General features: G+C 36.1%; 1 protein-coding gene across 1 annotated transcript in view; it reads right to left on the reverse strand.

Annotated features, from left to right (window-relative positions):
* Positions 1–1223: 1223 nt before the first annotated feature.
* Positions 1224–15532, reverse strand: part of LOC110458889 (corticotropin-releasing factor-binding protein-like) — a 46545-nt gene continuing 32236 nt past the window's right edge. Inside the window, exons 2-8 of the mRNA XM_021510856.1 lie at positions 13619–13667; positions 13103–13260; positions 11753–11963; positions 10421–10596; positions 6244–6355; positions 5357–5499; positions 1224–1529 (exon numbers count right to left, since the gene is read on the reverse strand). Coding sequence (XP_021366531.1) covers positions 5363–5499; positions 6244–6355; positions 10421–10596; positions 11753–11963; positions 13103–13260; positions 13619–13667 — 843 coding nt within the window. The 3' untranslated portion in view covers positions 1224–1529; positions 5357–5362. The remainder of the gene's footprint in view (positions 1530–5356; positions 5500–6243; positions 6356–10420; positions 10597–11752; positions 11964–13102; positions 13261–13618; positions 13668–15532) is intronic.

The raw sequence follows: 15532 nt of genomic DNA on the forward strand, positions 1-15532 counted from the left end.
TTTGAACAACTGGGCCCAGATCGCGATAGGAAAATGTTAGCGTTGGCGAAAGTTCTTAGGTGTATATACATGTATCCTGTTTAATATTATTATTTATTTATATTTTATGATATAATTATATAATATAACGATACATATTCGCTGAAAGATGTTTTTGCCCACATTTTCACACCGTTTCCATGTTTGCAGTATATTTGAAACGTTTGTTTTGAATAAAAGTGATACATTTTTTTTTGGTTGAGATTATGATCCGTTGTAACAAGTCGTGCTGTCGGTCGTTTGGTGTTTATTATCTATTTTTTGCGGTTTTGTTATTTTGTCTTTCCTGCTATTTTCATGACTCCTGCTAGGTTCGGATTGCTGTGTTTCCGCAGTGCTGGTTGCCGATTTTGCAGCTATTTTTATGGCTCACATGTTCTGATTTATTTCCTTTTCTGTACCGTATTTTGCTGTTATCAATATCATCAATGTAGGTAGTGGGTCTAAATATATAGGACCTTGATACCATTCATACTGACACTTTCATTACAGCTTTTGATAACATACTATGAATGATGTGCTTTTCTTTGAAAGACGACATAGTGATATCAGTTTCTTTAATCATGCTTGGCAACATAATTACTCACGGGAATAGCCGGTGTCACTTTCACGTATTACAAGTAAATACGAACATCTAACCCATAAACACATGTGTGTGTGTGCAATATTAACATTGGCAAATGCTGATTAAAAAGCGTGACATTTGACACGATTTAGGTGTAAACTAGTGGATTGAATTATTTTCTTACCATATATGACCCATGCCACTAGTTCCATATTCCTGTCAAGTTATACTATTTTACGGAATAACGAGATCAATACTTTTCCTAATGGACGGTGAAGTAAGCAATACTGATAGTGGCTTTTTACGTTGGTTAAGATGTTTGTGATATATTTCAAATGGTATTTTGAGGTTTGCATGCGTAAAACAACTTTTTTACCAAAATAAAGATTAATTATTGATTTGACAAAGCTATATTCGTTTACTTTTGCAACACTTAACTAAAGCAGTTTGATTTCGTTATGTCTTTTTATGCGTAGTAGAAACCTAGTTTGACCGGAACTTAAGATATACAGTACTGGTATTCTATAGGAGAGTGTGGTCCAACAAAAACTGGATTTTTCGAAGTTTACATCACTGTATCTGGTTACTAACGAACCAAACGCTTCAGCTCTCCGTGAAATTTTAATTCTGGTATCGCAGTTCCAAACTTTTAGCTTGATACCAGTAAATGAAGATTTTTTACAGAGCGAGTAAGACAACTTTAAAAATATTTCTTTAATCTGCTTTTGACAAATGAGTCTTTGTTACACAAAAATACAACGATGCATGTCAATGAGGGCTTCCGTGGGCGTACAACATGCCATTCTTCAACAGTCAATCGGATTTAGAGTTCATAGTTCACGTCCCGAACGGCTCCATGAATCTGTCAACAAAGCTGGCGAGGAGTAAGCATCTGTGGAAACAAACGTGTCCCATGCTTGTGGCTCTGAAATAGAGGAGAAACAAGACACATGTAGTAACAAGACACATGTAGTAACAAGACACATGTAACAAGACACATGTAGTAACAAGACACATGTAGCATAGACACATGTAGTAACAAGACACATGTAGTAACAAGACACATGTAATAACAAGACACATGTAGTAACAAGACACATATAGTAACAAGGAATAGAAACGTGTAAACATCAGTATTATTCACAAGGTTTTCTCTATTATGGTTTTAAGTCCTTCGATAAGCGAAGGTCCACTATGTTATGGTTACAAAGGACTACCTTAAAGGATGAAAGTAACACCCACACATGATTGGACCTGTAAGATTTGGTTATAGATACAGTAAGCCAAAAGTTATTCACACTGCATCATACAGCTGCTTCGTCCTTCTAGGTATCATCGTACAGCTGCTTCGTCCTTCTAGGACTCATCGGTGATGGTACGGGCCATCAAGGTGGAAATACAACTCGGTCTAAACTACTTTTCAAACAGAAAGGGAGGTGCATAACACCCAATAATTATATGACTTATGACCGGTCAATTTCAAATTAGTAATGATTAAATGGTGTATTTGAGTGTATTATGAACTCTGGCACTACTCAAATGATATTGATGTGGCTATCACGGCAACGACAAACGTCTGGGACTATGGAATCCATCAGCACAGTCTACCACCGTATATCTTTAATTTTCTTTTAATTTACCCATCCTTACCCACGTATGAGCATCTCCCAGCACCAGTTCATATTTAACGCAACTGCTAATGCTTGTATATGAGTTTTACTACACACGTAGATTTGGTTTTGTTTGCTTGCGTTTACGTTCTATTAACAGCTATGCTCATTTAAGGACGTGCCAGGTTTTGGTGATTGAAGAAAACCGTAGTACCCGGAGGAAATCCACAGAGCTGCGGCCTGTACCAGGCAACTGCAACGTGTAGGCCTCTAACACGTGACCAAGTAATGGAGGGCTAGTGAGCATAGACAATCAGATGCCTTAACCAACTAGCCATCGCGGGCCAAACACATGGGGAAAAAATTGATTCGATATAGCAACTGCTTTAAGACGGTGCATTGATATAATATTTATCACGTATTAATAGGTTTCACTTTGCTCTGGCTCTGTAATCTCAAGGATATATCTATACATTTATTGGTGTATTGTTGATAATGTCTGATGTTTGTGACGCTTTGGTTCAAGGCGTGGTCATATTGCGTGCTAACGTGGCCTTTATTCCACGTGACAGTTTGGTGTAGTTATCAAGGCAATTTATCCAATGTCTAGTTCATTGATATCATTTGTAATATACCGTGTGCATTGTACCGAATTATACATATGTATATTTGTTTGCGTGTTGCAGGCATGTTGTGTCAACGAAATGTTGGCGTTATCTAGGATAGCACAACAGATCAAAGAATATTTCATGTTTCATGACATATTGTCAAGCATGCAATGTCTTGTAGACCGATTAACGACCCCAGTTTCAATAAACAAGAAGTATTAAGTTCTTTGTTCTTCATACACGTATACCATCTGCGTACTGGTCTTATACACGCTTGACAATGTGTTTGTCTTTGTTCTATTGTATAACTGTCTGCAATGCCGTGGTAAACGGTGATTAGTATTGTTTGGCCCGACGGATAATGACCAGATAATTTCTACATCCGTTTTATAAACACCCCGATCATTGCCCCCGTCATGCTATCTTCCCCTTAGACATGCTAGACCATATAAACACAGATTAAATCCAGCCTCTGTACAATGTTTGATAAAGGATCATGTCTGAATCTTTTACTATTGAACCTATTTCAGTTAAAATATCTGTGCCAATACACCCGGTCGAATCCAAACTCATATTGATACAAAAAAAGATAACAAAGTAAACAACAAATCAAGAGATAAAAGTATAAACCCCCATAAACTCCCTGAAGGTTAATAAGCGTAAAAGTACCCCGCGCATCTAGTTACACGCATCATAACATCTACCATCAATGATCTTGTGTTCGACTTAAAAATGATGAAAAAAGTTTGGAATCAGTTTTGGAATAATGTTTTTGTGTTCTATGTTCATATTTTATATTTATACATTTTATTTGAATTAAGGTTACTATCACACTACATGATGAATAATAGCAACAATATGATAAAAAAGGAGAAAACGATAAATGTCATTAAAAAACCTGAATAACAATAATTCTTTTTTCCAATCGAAAATAGGATTGGAAAATATTGAGGCTTCCCATCTACATGACTTCGAAGATATGCATGTGAAATAACTAAAATGAAAATAAGTCGCTTATTATCTAGATTTTTTGGTTAATCATCATGGATCGATTTTTTTCAATTGCAATTTAGAAAGTCTGTTGAAAACGTGATTTTTTGTGGCTTACTGTGCTTGTCATTGTTTGATTAACCCCAAAGACATCGGGAGAAAGCAAGAATAAATATGTAGTACAATAACTTGCAAAATGTCACGATTTCATACAATGATATCATTTAGGTGGCACATGCGTTTCCAAATTAACTTAACAACTTAATCAAAATATTCATAACTGATAATTTGTTCATCGCAAATAGAAGATAGAGAAGTTAGCATTGACTGAGGGGTTCTCATATGAAACTCATCCCCTACAGCTACGGCAAATTAAGAGACATATTATATACAACTGCAAGATAATTGTCCAGCGGGAAATGCCACCTGCAGAGTGTTGGTTTATCAGCAGCAGCAGACACTGGAGAACTCGGATTTAACCTGCTGTCCCCATTGAAACATTCCTGACCTCGGTGTATTCTTTTTTCTCCTACATAGATTTTCTTTCAGGCGACGTTCCCGCCGAAACAGGTGTCATATAGATATAAATCAAAACATGGTATTGATGATAGAGTACGTGTCTGTAAATCCAGCGATATCGACAGAATGGATTTTTTAATGGTTTAACAATGCAGGTCTCTTACATATCGGCGAATTAGAAAAGAGAAAAACAATTTACTATAAAAAGTCACAATTAAAGCGTAAGCCGAGGAGATAACAAAACAAAAACAAATTATTGTAAAATCCGATCAAACTAAATGACATAGAAGGGTGAGCTATTCATGATCTACGTGTGTTAGATTAAGTGGGCGTTCCATGGCCTTCATGTATAAACATGTAAAATGCATCAATTCTGTTGTGTGGAAATAGAATATTTAACAAAAACAAAGTAATTTATCGATGAATATGGGATCAGTACGCGTTACAAAGGCGATTCTCCAAGGGTAACGTTCTCTGCAACCCTGTAATGAATAATGACGAAATCAAAGGCTCTCAACGCACCACCTTTGGGATGAACACATAGATTTGTTTGATAATTTGATGTACATCAATATAATCGCGCGGCACCGTAACGGTAAACTTAGTTGGCTTTAAAGTCGGTTTTCTGCAAGGCCTATGTATAACCAAGTGCCCTCGATTTCGCCATGGGAGAAGGGAAAGTTAATGAGCGTAACCCCTGGAATTTCGAGGATGTGCTTATTTGAACCCAGTACGTTTGAGAGAGGCATCCATGTTTCTTGAGAAATTTTGCACTTTATCAACAAATAACAAAAGAAAAAGTTTCAAAAACAAGTATGGATCCATTTATATTTTTCTCTGTTAAAGGGGGAGATGGATGTACATAAAAACGTAAAGCGAAGACTAAACTAGCATTATCTAAAATAACTAATTAACTCATTGAAAAATGACGACTTTCACATGAAATCAGCTTGTTTGTCGTTGTGTTAATTTCTCTGTTCACGATGCCTCTTTTCAAATTTAATAAAACCGTTTGACCTATTTACCTTTCCTCAACACGTGCCGTTATCCCGCATGAGGTCTTCCTCTGTGGGCTGGGTGTACACAAACGTGACAGTGTTGAAGTATTCCCCACTGGACACCATTCGTATCACAGTATTGGTACAGGCGACGGGGGTTCCACGTCTCTCTGACAACGAAGAACATTAAGTACGTGTGATATATAATACCAACAGTAAGGCTTTATGGTAAACATATTCTTGTTGCATTAGAAATTATTTGTTTTCTCTTGAATGATTATATATATTCAGTTCATCACTTAACTCAAAAGAGTACATAGACTTCTCGTTATAAAAGGATTGAACAGTATGTGTAATAATTTCACGATGTTATGAATGCAAATCGGTTACATAAATACATGTACGTAAGCCGCTAGGGATTCATGGTAAATGTATATGTGACCGAGTTGCGTTCACGTCAACATGAATATTGAAAAATGCCGCTCAATCCTTATCTTTACAATGTCAATACTTAGTAGTTATTAAAAAAGGTGCTTAACCCCTTAAGTTCATGAATTTAAAGTTAAACAATGCAACTGGTTAGTTTCGAATTACATATTCATGATGTACACTTGACCTAATGACCTATTATATTATGTACATATCACCTTTAACTAATGAGTACCTTCAGTAAGTGCACACAGAATATTATATCTGGTGAGTATATATACAGTAAACCAGTTATGTCTAGAGAGAGCAAGTTCTTTAGCTTACTATATATCTAGTTAGAAGACATACTGTGTTTAACTTCTATCTAAATATAAAAATACTGTATGATATATCAGTTATATAATGGGTGATCAATATAAATGCGTTAATTTACGAAGACACTTTCTTCTGGATTAGTCATATGTGTTTATAAAGTGTAAGCCTACCAGCGCCAGTGGTGAGTCCGCAGGCCAGTTCCCTTCTGTTGCTAGAGTCAGTTTCGAACCCATTTCCACCGATCACCTCCACGTAGTCAGTATTCCCTCTACTGTCCCGACACTGGGAATGATAGAACGCCAGAGCTATAGCTAATAGAGGCAGCATACGCAGTAATACTTCCTATTCAGTAAATATATATTTTTGTTTAATTTCGACTCATGGTTAAATTGACTAGTTTAGTTTAATATGTACGGAAGAAAGGTTTATTTGATGTGATATTGAATATATATGTGTGTACAATGGTGATATGGTAGATAGCCCTGGAGGATAATCTGATTTGAAGAAGATACTAACTGTTATACGAAACATGTCATCCTGTCGGATCAACAATGATCGTCACTTAACACGTTCTTTTAAGTGTTAAAAAAAATCACTTGTGAAAATCTATTACCAATTAGCAATATTTAAAACGCAACCATACCATAAATAGTAAAGGTAACATTAAATAGAAACAGCTTTGAAATTATTGAGGATGTTGGCTTAAATTTGACAAATTGAAAGTAAAGTGTCTTGCGAATATTGAGAATGATGGCTTTAATTTGACAAATTGAAAGCAAAGTGTCTTGCAAATATTGAGTATGGTGGCTTGAATTTAACAAATTGAAAGCAAAGTGTCTTTGGAATATTGAGGATGGTGGCTTGAATTTGACAAATTGAAAGCAAAGTGTCTTTGGAATATTGAGGATGGTGGCTTGAATTTGACAAATTGAAAGCAAAGTGTCTTTGGAATATTGAGGATGGTGGCTTGAATTCAACAAATAGATAGCAGAATGTCTCACGATCAGCAAAGAACTACGGACAGTTATTTGATGGTAAATGAGGTTGACAAAATGTATTCGTTCACCATAATGTCCCCTGGGGGACATCCTCGTTTTGGTAAAGAGCTGCAGGAGGGAAACCAACACAATTGTCGTTATGTAGACAGATATTTTGGAATGACACAGTAACAGCGAAAAGGTTGTCTAACGGTTGAAATCTAGGCGATGGTGAAGATCACTAGCGATAAAAGAATCATTACTGTATCATCTGTACACCAAAGTCACTGTAACGGTCAGTAGCTCTCATGTTGATCGTCTGAGTGTTTATTGCAATACACAATACATCTCCAGCGCACACACAGGCATGCACACATAGGGAGATATTAGCCAGGTGGCATAGGACTAGTAGTTAGCGCCTAATAAGGCAGCTCCTGCAAATTCCTCAAAATTGTATTGATTAATGTATATGCTAAATGTATTGATTGTATAAATTGTATATCTATGTACAGTAAAGCGCTTTAGAGTGGCTAAGGTTAGCTAGATAGGGCGCTATATCAAATATTGTATATTATTATTATATTATTGCAAACTACAGAGTGCATCAACGGACAACAATCAATCGGATTTCAGAAGAAAACCTTTGATGTGCTTCCATGGAATGATATCTATTTTGCATGGTGAAGGATTTCTAAGGTTATACTGACAAATACAAAATCATTCTTTGTATAAGAAATTGAAACCAAACAAGGTTCAACGTTTCCTTTAGATGAGAATAAATTGATCGCATTGTTTGACGAACTCAAACCGGTAAACAATAAATGGTATTAAATACTGGTTAGGCATGCAATGGCTACATTGTTCACACAATTTCAAATTCATCATCGGACATGATGGCTTCTGGATTAATCCTGATCACTACGGTTTCTAATACAGCGTTTTCAATAACATGCTTTATTGGTATTATCACGGCATCTGAACACAACGTAGCTGTGCTACATTTATGCAGATTTTAGCAAACGAGATATCACAACGAATACAGAGCACATTGCAATCCTTGCCAGCCCGAGGAACAACTAATCCTAAACATAGAAATATTCGAGGAGTGGTATTTTTTTCAAGCTTTTTTTCTGAATTTCATTTTCAAATTTTATAAAAGTACAAATTTGGCTTGATATTTTTTTACATTCTTAATTTCTCTTAAAGAGATTAGATAAACATGACCACCCACCATCACGTGTGAAGAATCTCTTTCATCGATAATGGTTATTATATCTGAAAGCAACGTTTTACGCATGCTTCCACTTTCCGATCGGGAAGAAATCGCCACGATCTGTACGGTCCTTTAAAATGCTTCAGACTTTTTCGCCATTTGTAGAGTAAACATATCACGTTCATCAGTCCTAATGCTGTTTATTTCACGGGATAAGATATATATGGCGGTTGGAAAGGATTGTAAAACAAACGAAAAAAATGAAATATGCTTGTGACTGACTGCCATTACATTTAACGTAAGTGTATTGTAGACTAGTTTGGATGTTTCAGTAGTGAACAGTACATGCAAGGACAGATTGATAACGGCTTCAAGGGCATACAATTTGCAATACGATAACATACTGCACTTAACGCGAATAACACTTCACATACGAGACACGGTATACACCATGGCATTGAATTTACTTATGAATAAAAAAGCGTTTCGATTTTGAAATAGTATTATTGCCTACGCAATTGTCACATATTCACTGAGAGCGTTAAACAATCTTGATTGACTGTCCTATGCTCTTTCTCTAGTGTGTTTCTAACAGATGCCTCTAATTTCATTATGAAAAGATTCATGTAACACAACCAGTAAGTGTTTATATGTGACGTTTCAATGACTAGCTCGGTTGTCATTTGTCTGCTGAAGGTGACAGAGTACATACCATACTAGTCATCGAAACGTCACATAGAAACACTTATTTTTGTGTTACATGAATATTTTACCAATCCATTCCTACCAACATACAGAAAATGTTTAGAAAAAACCTCTTACTTCATATTTCTAGTGAATATTTAACGTCACACTATGCAGACTATAAGTCCCGGTAGAGTGCACATGAAAAAGGGTTTTTTCTGACCATTTCCACTCTCTTTGTTTGAATTGCTGTGCCGTCTTACACATCGTACTGATAGTGAGTATAATCAAGCAAGTTCTTTTTCTCTCAAAGTATATCATTAGTAGCGGCAGTGGTGACATAACGAGATTGTTCTGCAATCAATCAACAACGATACGAAACATGGGAATACGTATTAAACTTCCGGTTTGTGGGTGACGTATACGGTAAAGCAAAGAAAGTATTCAATGCTAAAAATTTCGATTTAGTTAATTTCAAACTTGTTTTCCTTTATTCGTTGTAATTGCTTTCTTCTAATCAGTCTTTTATACATCCAGAAAAAAGTAACTACATGCTTTTTTCTTAAAATTGATATCAATAATTTGATATAACCTTTATAAAGCTATATACTTCTCATAAAAATGGGTTTGTACAAAACCCAATTCAATCCCTCATAAGTTACCCTCGGTAATTAAATTGTACGTGTAAACGCCAATATAACGGATATTTCAGTTAATGCTATACACAGTTCACTATCGACCAGTTAGTTAGTAGCTACAGTCATAACGCGCCATCAACACAGAGAAGGGCATTAGGGCCAATAAAAGGTAGATAAAACACGTTAAAGGAAATTACATCAATCAAACGAAAGGGTTAATAGAACAACCTGAAAAGTAAAAATTGTTATGCTTAGTTATATCATTTTAAAAAGAATTTTCAAGTTTTTAGAATTGTAAAATATAAGATTTGTTATATTATTTTAAAATAAAAAAAAATCGTGTTGGCTGATTGTCAATTCAATCTATAACAATTGTTTTACTGTAAGTAGTTAGTGACATGCTATGCATTAAGTCTTTCAATGAATAGGAATGGGTAATGTATGACTGACCGATTGGGAGACAGGCAAAGACGACCTCGACACTATACGAACGCATCAAAGTCGGTCTCAAATCATCTCTTTTATACCCAAGCCACTTCACGATATCTTACTCCATCGCGCTATTAACTTGGGACAAAATTAAATCGATATCGGGGTAACAAACCAGCAAGCAACCTCCTGGAATGACAGTAGAGGACTTTTTATATCTTGATTGAATTTGTCTAAGCTTAGTCGACATTTCAAATATGACTTAGCTTCTCGATTGCGCTTTTACAATATATACCTGTTAATTTTGGTATATTCCAATGGTTTTACTTACACCTTGCGTTCAGACGTTTGAATTTCATGTTTCACACGACAGTCGCCAAAAGGTCTGCCTCTAGTGTTATCGTACCTGATCTGAAAGTCCGAGGTCACTATCAACTTCGTTCATCTTAGCGGTCACGCCCACATCGACAGACACCAGGTGTACCATTTCAGGGTAGATAATCGAGACGGAACAGTTCCGACGTTGTCCGTAGTTCTTGATTGTATGCACGCCTTGGGTGAACATTGATACCGCATTGCATGCTGGGGAAAATAAACAAATTCTTGTTTTATCTTCAATGACACTGTTATATAAGAATGTGTCCAATTTTTCTTAAAGCAGTCATTGTTGTCGTTGTAGTTCCAATTGATTTTGAACCGACGATATTAATTTAATTCAAAAGCTTCATCACAAAACCAATGAGTACGTTCTTTTGTCATAAGCTCTGCGGAGGTATTTAGTAAGCATTACAATTTTCCGCTGTCATTTTTGCTGTGGAGTTTGAAAGTATTTTATTGTGTAGTTATACGTCTAATGTGCAACCCTTTAGTATTTCACCCAACGACCAGGACCTAGCTCCGCTTTATGATCTATATCGTTAGTTATGTATGAAAAGCCGAAAGAAAAAGCCAAAAGAAATCGTTTGTTTATATCTTGTGAATGGTTTTCACGTCATGAAGAAGTGCTAAGGGGGATAAATATCTCACTTACGGAGTGCTTGAAATATGATTTCCCGTAAATATCATAACCTGGGACAGTACAAATATGTATAATCATGTTTATTAGTCATGCTGCTTATGGAGCTGTTGACTGAGTATAAATTGCAACGTATGTTTTATAAAAATGTCAAATTATGTCATTTCCGATTAAACATCCCATGGGGAAGTTTGGCAGGTATGACGGCGGTTTTACTCGCCCAGCAATGGAATGACGGGAAATTCGAGAGCGATCAACATTGCAGGTTAGGGGGGAAGAACGTGTCTCTTTATACTATTATTATTAGCATGGGAGGCGACTAATGTGACCTCCCCTGCTTAATTGGAATATATGAAAGTAATATATTTTATTTTCGTTCTTCTCTGCTCTCTCTTTTCGATGGTGTTATCCTCATGTATCGTCCTTATATAACCTTGGCTGTTGCTTTAGTTAACAGCAAACAAGTAAATCGAGACCGTCCACTATATTACTACTGACAAAAAACGTACAAACGACGTAATGCACTTTCCTATAGGAACGATACACTAAAAAAGAAACATCGATGTCCTGCAAAATGCTGACTTGTACACGTCACGTGTCTATCACAATGCTGACTTGTACACGTCACGTGTCTATAACAATGCTGACTTGTACACGTCACGTGTCTATCAGTGCTGAAATAACAAGATAATATTAAATATAACAACACTTATAGCCACTTACGTTGTGGATTGTCGATGAACTTGACCTTGACGGTGAAACCTTGACCTTGGACTGGTATTCTGTTCTGTATGAGAAGGACGTTCTGTGACGATACCAAAACTCTCCGGGGTTTTGATTGGCCACAAAATGTCATGTACCTTTGGTTAAGGGTGAGGTGATGGTCAGCAGGAGGTGGAAAAAACTGGCCATTCATCTCCCATCCATCTACTAGCTACAATTGGAAAAATGTATGCGCTTAAAACTAATTCCGCCAAAGGCTAGGAGCGAAGGAAAATAAAATATTCATAATAAAAAAATACACACCACAGCCATTTCTAGATATAAAATAAAGATTAAAAAAGCGTGTATGCAATTATGTGAAATAAACAATCACTTTCAGGAAATGCTAGTTTTCTTCCATACATCCGTTTCAGTAGAGGACAATCGTCTCAGGCGTTGTCGTGCCTCTTTCTATTTTGATAAATCACAGCGTCAAAACAATAAGATATATTCAGATCTCAAAACGAGTCACAAATTAAAATTAAAATCGAACTAGCATACAGTTTCATCCTATATTATAATTACCGTTGATCTTTTCTTAAACTTATATATTGGAACTCAAGAACGGGATTACTCACTTTTCAAGTATATTCGAAGCAGCCATATTTGAACAATGACATCTCGATGAAATTTGGCAATATATATGTTTATGTTTTTAACAATTTACAACAAATAACGCAGTCTTCAGCCCTTTCACAGAATGCCATAGCATATTGTTTATTCATATTGTTTTCCCCCTTCAAGTATGCAACGCGTCATTGAAACATCATGTCCATTATAAAACACTGTTTACACGTTTTACGGATGTCGTAAAATGGACAGAGAGTGTTTCCGGTACAATCTGAATTGGGCTAATGCCGGATTTAATCGAAACTTCGTGGTACTTTACCAGTCACGTTTGGAAACCTTTTGCAAGATGTATGAGATTCAATATTATATAGAAAATATGTTTAATACCCTCAATGTGGGTTTGCACATTACGAATAAGGACACTTCGTTGAATATCGCCTTCCAGATACATGTTTTAGCTTCAATTTCTTTATAAACTCTTAGGAAACAATTGGCAGTCGTTAAATCTGACGAGAGTCTTTTATTCGCCTACGAGGACGCATCCCGCCTCATAAAATGTCCAACATACTTGACCGTGTTACCGGCCGCAAACCTTTCAATTATAAACAGCGGCAATTCCTTAATGGGAAAAGCTACCGGAAGTAAAAATATGAAAAAAGCGTCTTCGTAAAAGGTTACATTTCTATAGTGAGAGTCTTCATCAGACACACAAAGGGCCGGGTTTTACCAGTTGATACATACCGCAGCAAGACCGCCCGCCTCACAATCCACGTTAAAGTCCAGGAACTCAAGCTCTATTAACTTCTCCGGAAGTGAAATTAAATAAAGTCCACATACACTTCCGCTTCCATCTGCCACAAATTTGTATTCGCCAGCGAAACTTTGCATGTCCATACATTCTGTAATAAAGGCCAAGTTAAGCATAGGTCATAGTATTTCTCTTAATATGTTGTAGAGGAAATGATATTTGATCAAGGTTAATGTATCCGAAAGTGTCCCTGTTTATTGGCAAGGTTTATGGCTTTTATATAGTAATAGAAAAATGTACTTTTCAATACAAGTTAATGTAAGTTTAATAACTAAGTATAGAATACATTCTTTGTCATGAAGAGGCCTATCATAATATGGTTTGAATAAAAAAAAATGAGGGGGGGGGGGGGGGGGGCATTTACGCTTCAGAAACAGTTTTTCATGCATCCTTCTTATCTTCTTATTCATATTTTAACTGACTAAAAACGTAGTTAAACTGTGACTTACGAACAAGTGTGGGGGTATTCCGTAAATTGCGCTTTAAAGAAGAACGTTTCTGCAAAGAAAAGGAAAAAAACCACATCAGATAATATGAGAATATCAAATACAGGTAGGTCATTTAGATGTTGATCTGCAAGCTATTTTCTCTCTACCGCTCTTCCCCCCCCCCCCCCCCCCCCCCCCCCCCTGAAGTGTGTTACGAACCAAAAATGACTGGCCTTAATATTTACTATAACTTGACCATGGCCAGTATCCATGAAACCGTTCGCATGCTCAACAATGGATTTTGAGCTTATAACAGCTTTCCTCTGACTCGCTCAATCAAAACTTCAATTGTAAACAGTGTAAGCATTTGGCTTGAAGTCTGAAATCCCTTCAAGTCATTGACAAATTTTAATATTTCTATTCATATTACCGGAACAAGAAACAGGGCTTGAGAACAAACAGAGTCTGAGTTTAAGGATACGAATGAATAGGGTTCAGATGTCATAGGTAATCAAAAACAAGTTTCAATAGTTTTCATAACATTTCCATAATGTATAATCGTGATGGATGTTTGTCAATTTCATTTAACATTTAACAATGACTGGAGGCTGATAAAGCATCGTTCTGGATGAGAAAAAAAGGTGTTGTAGCTTAATTGAGAAGCAACTAATGCAGCATCAGTATGGCATTCAATGGTCGTGAGTGGCAACTGCTATTTCTCAATAATCTTTAATGTCGGACTTAAGTTTTCTCAGAGAGTTACCAAGCGCATATTTCAGCATACATTATTTACAGTGCCGTTTTGCTAATTGTTGTGTGTTTTACGATGTTGAATGGTTCAGTGACATACAATTTGCCCTGCCTCAAAATACATTTCAGGCGGCCATTTTGTTTGTTTACATATTCCTACACCTGAAACAGGCTGTTGTAATTATAGTCGAGCAGTTGTGATTATAGCCTATATAATTACACTTGCCCTCTAAGACTGTTGTAATGGGACGGCGCGGGGGCAAATGTAAATATATGGAAGTTCTTTGGTCACCATCATAAACTATTTGGAAAATAATATATATATTCCCATGTGCGTTTTTCTTTTATTACGTTCATTAGTATGCTTGTGCTTTTCGCTGTCACCACACCGGCTGACATTTGATGTGACTCGGATTTAAAATTAATGCATAAACAGCGTGACATGAAAAGACGCTTATCCTTCCCGAGCACATGGGTACATTCTCCTAATTTTATCATTCGTGTTAGTCCTTCCTTTAATCACATTTTGTCAAATATTTATTGATTTTGAGTTTTAATTCCGTTTCTTTAAACTATATTGTACACTTTAGATATTAGAGTGTTATAAGGATAAAAAACGTATTTAAAATATGTATTTGGATTTTATCATTTGAAGATCGAAAACATGAAAACCTTGATGACGTCAAATCGGTAATATAAATATAATTATATTCACACGTAATATGAATGTAGTAACGTGACAGGGATTGATTTTGTGGTAATCACCTGTATGACATTTATCGTCAGAAACAAAGTTCACCTACTTCTAGGTTTCTGTGTCAAGGCACCTGGCATTATAAGAAACCTTCTCCGGAAAGCTCGAAGTGAACGATACAGAAATAGTTTAATGATTATCATTATCCGAAAGAATGTCTTGTTAAATTGAGATACTAACTCTAAACCAGACGTCTTTTTTGCGTCATAAATGAATGTGTGAATACACAATGAGTAATAAGCTAATTAGAGGTGTCGTTACACCTAAACACCCGCGGTTCCTTCCGCTTCTGACATCCGCGTCCGTTAATTACATGTACCGGGTCGTAAATTAGATTTATATAATCATTTCCGTATTTATGTATTCATTAATAACCACATCTCTGACGTTAATTGTGTAACTTAATGTCGGATTGTCATATGAAAATCCGG

The sequence above is a fragment of the Mizuhopecten yessoensis genome, unplaced genomic scaffold, assembly GCF_002113885.1.
Source record: "Mizuhopecten yessoensis strain PY_sf001 unplaced genomic scaffold, ASM211388v2 scaffold1311, whole genome shotgun sequence".
Taxonomy (NCBI): domain Eukaryota; kingdom Metazoa; phylum Mollusca; class Bivalvia; order Pectinida; family Pectinidae; genus Mizuhopecten; species Mizuhopecten yessoensis.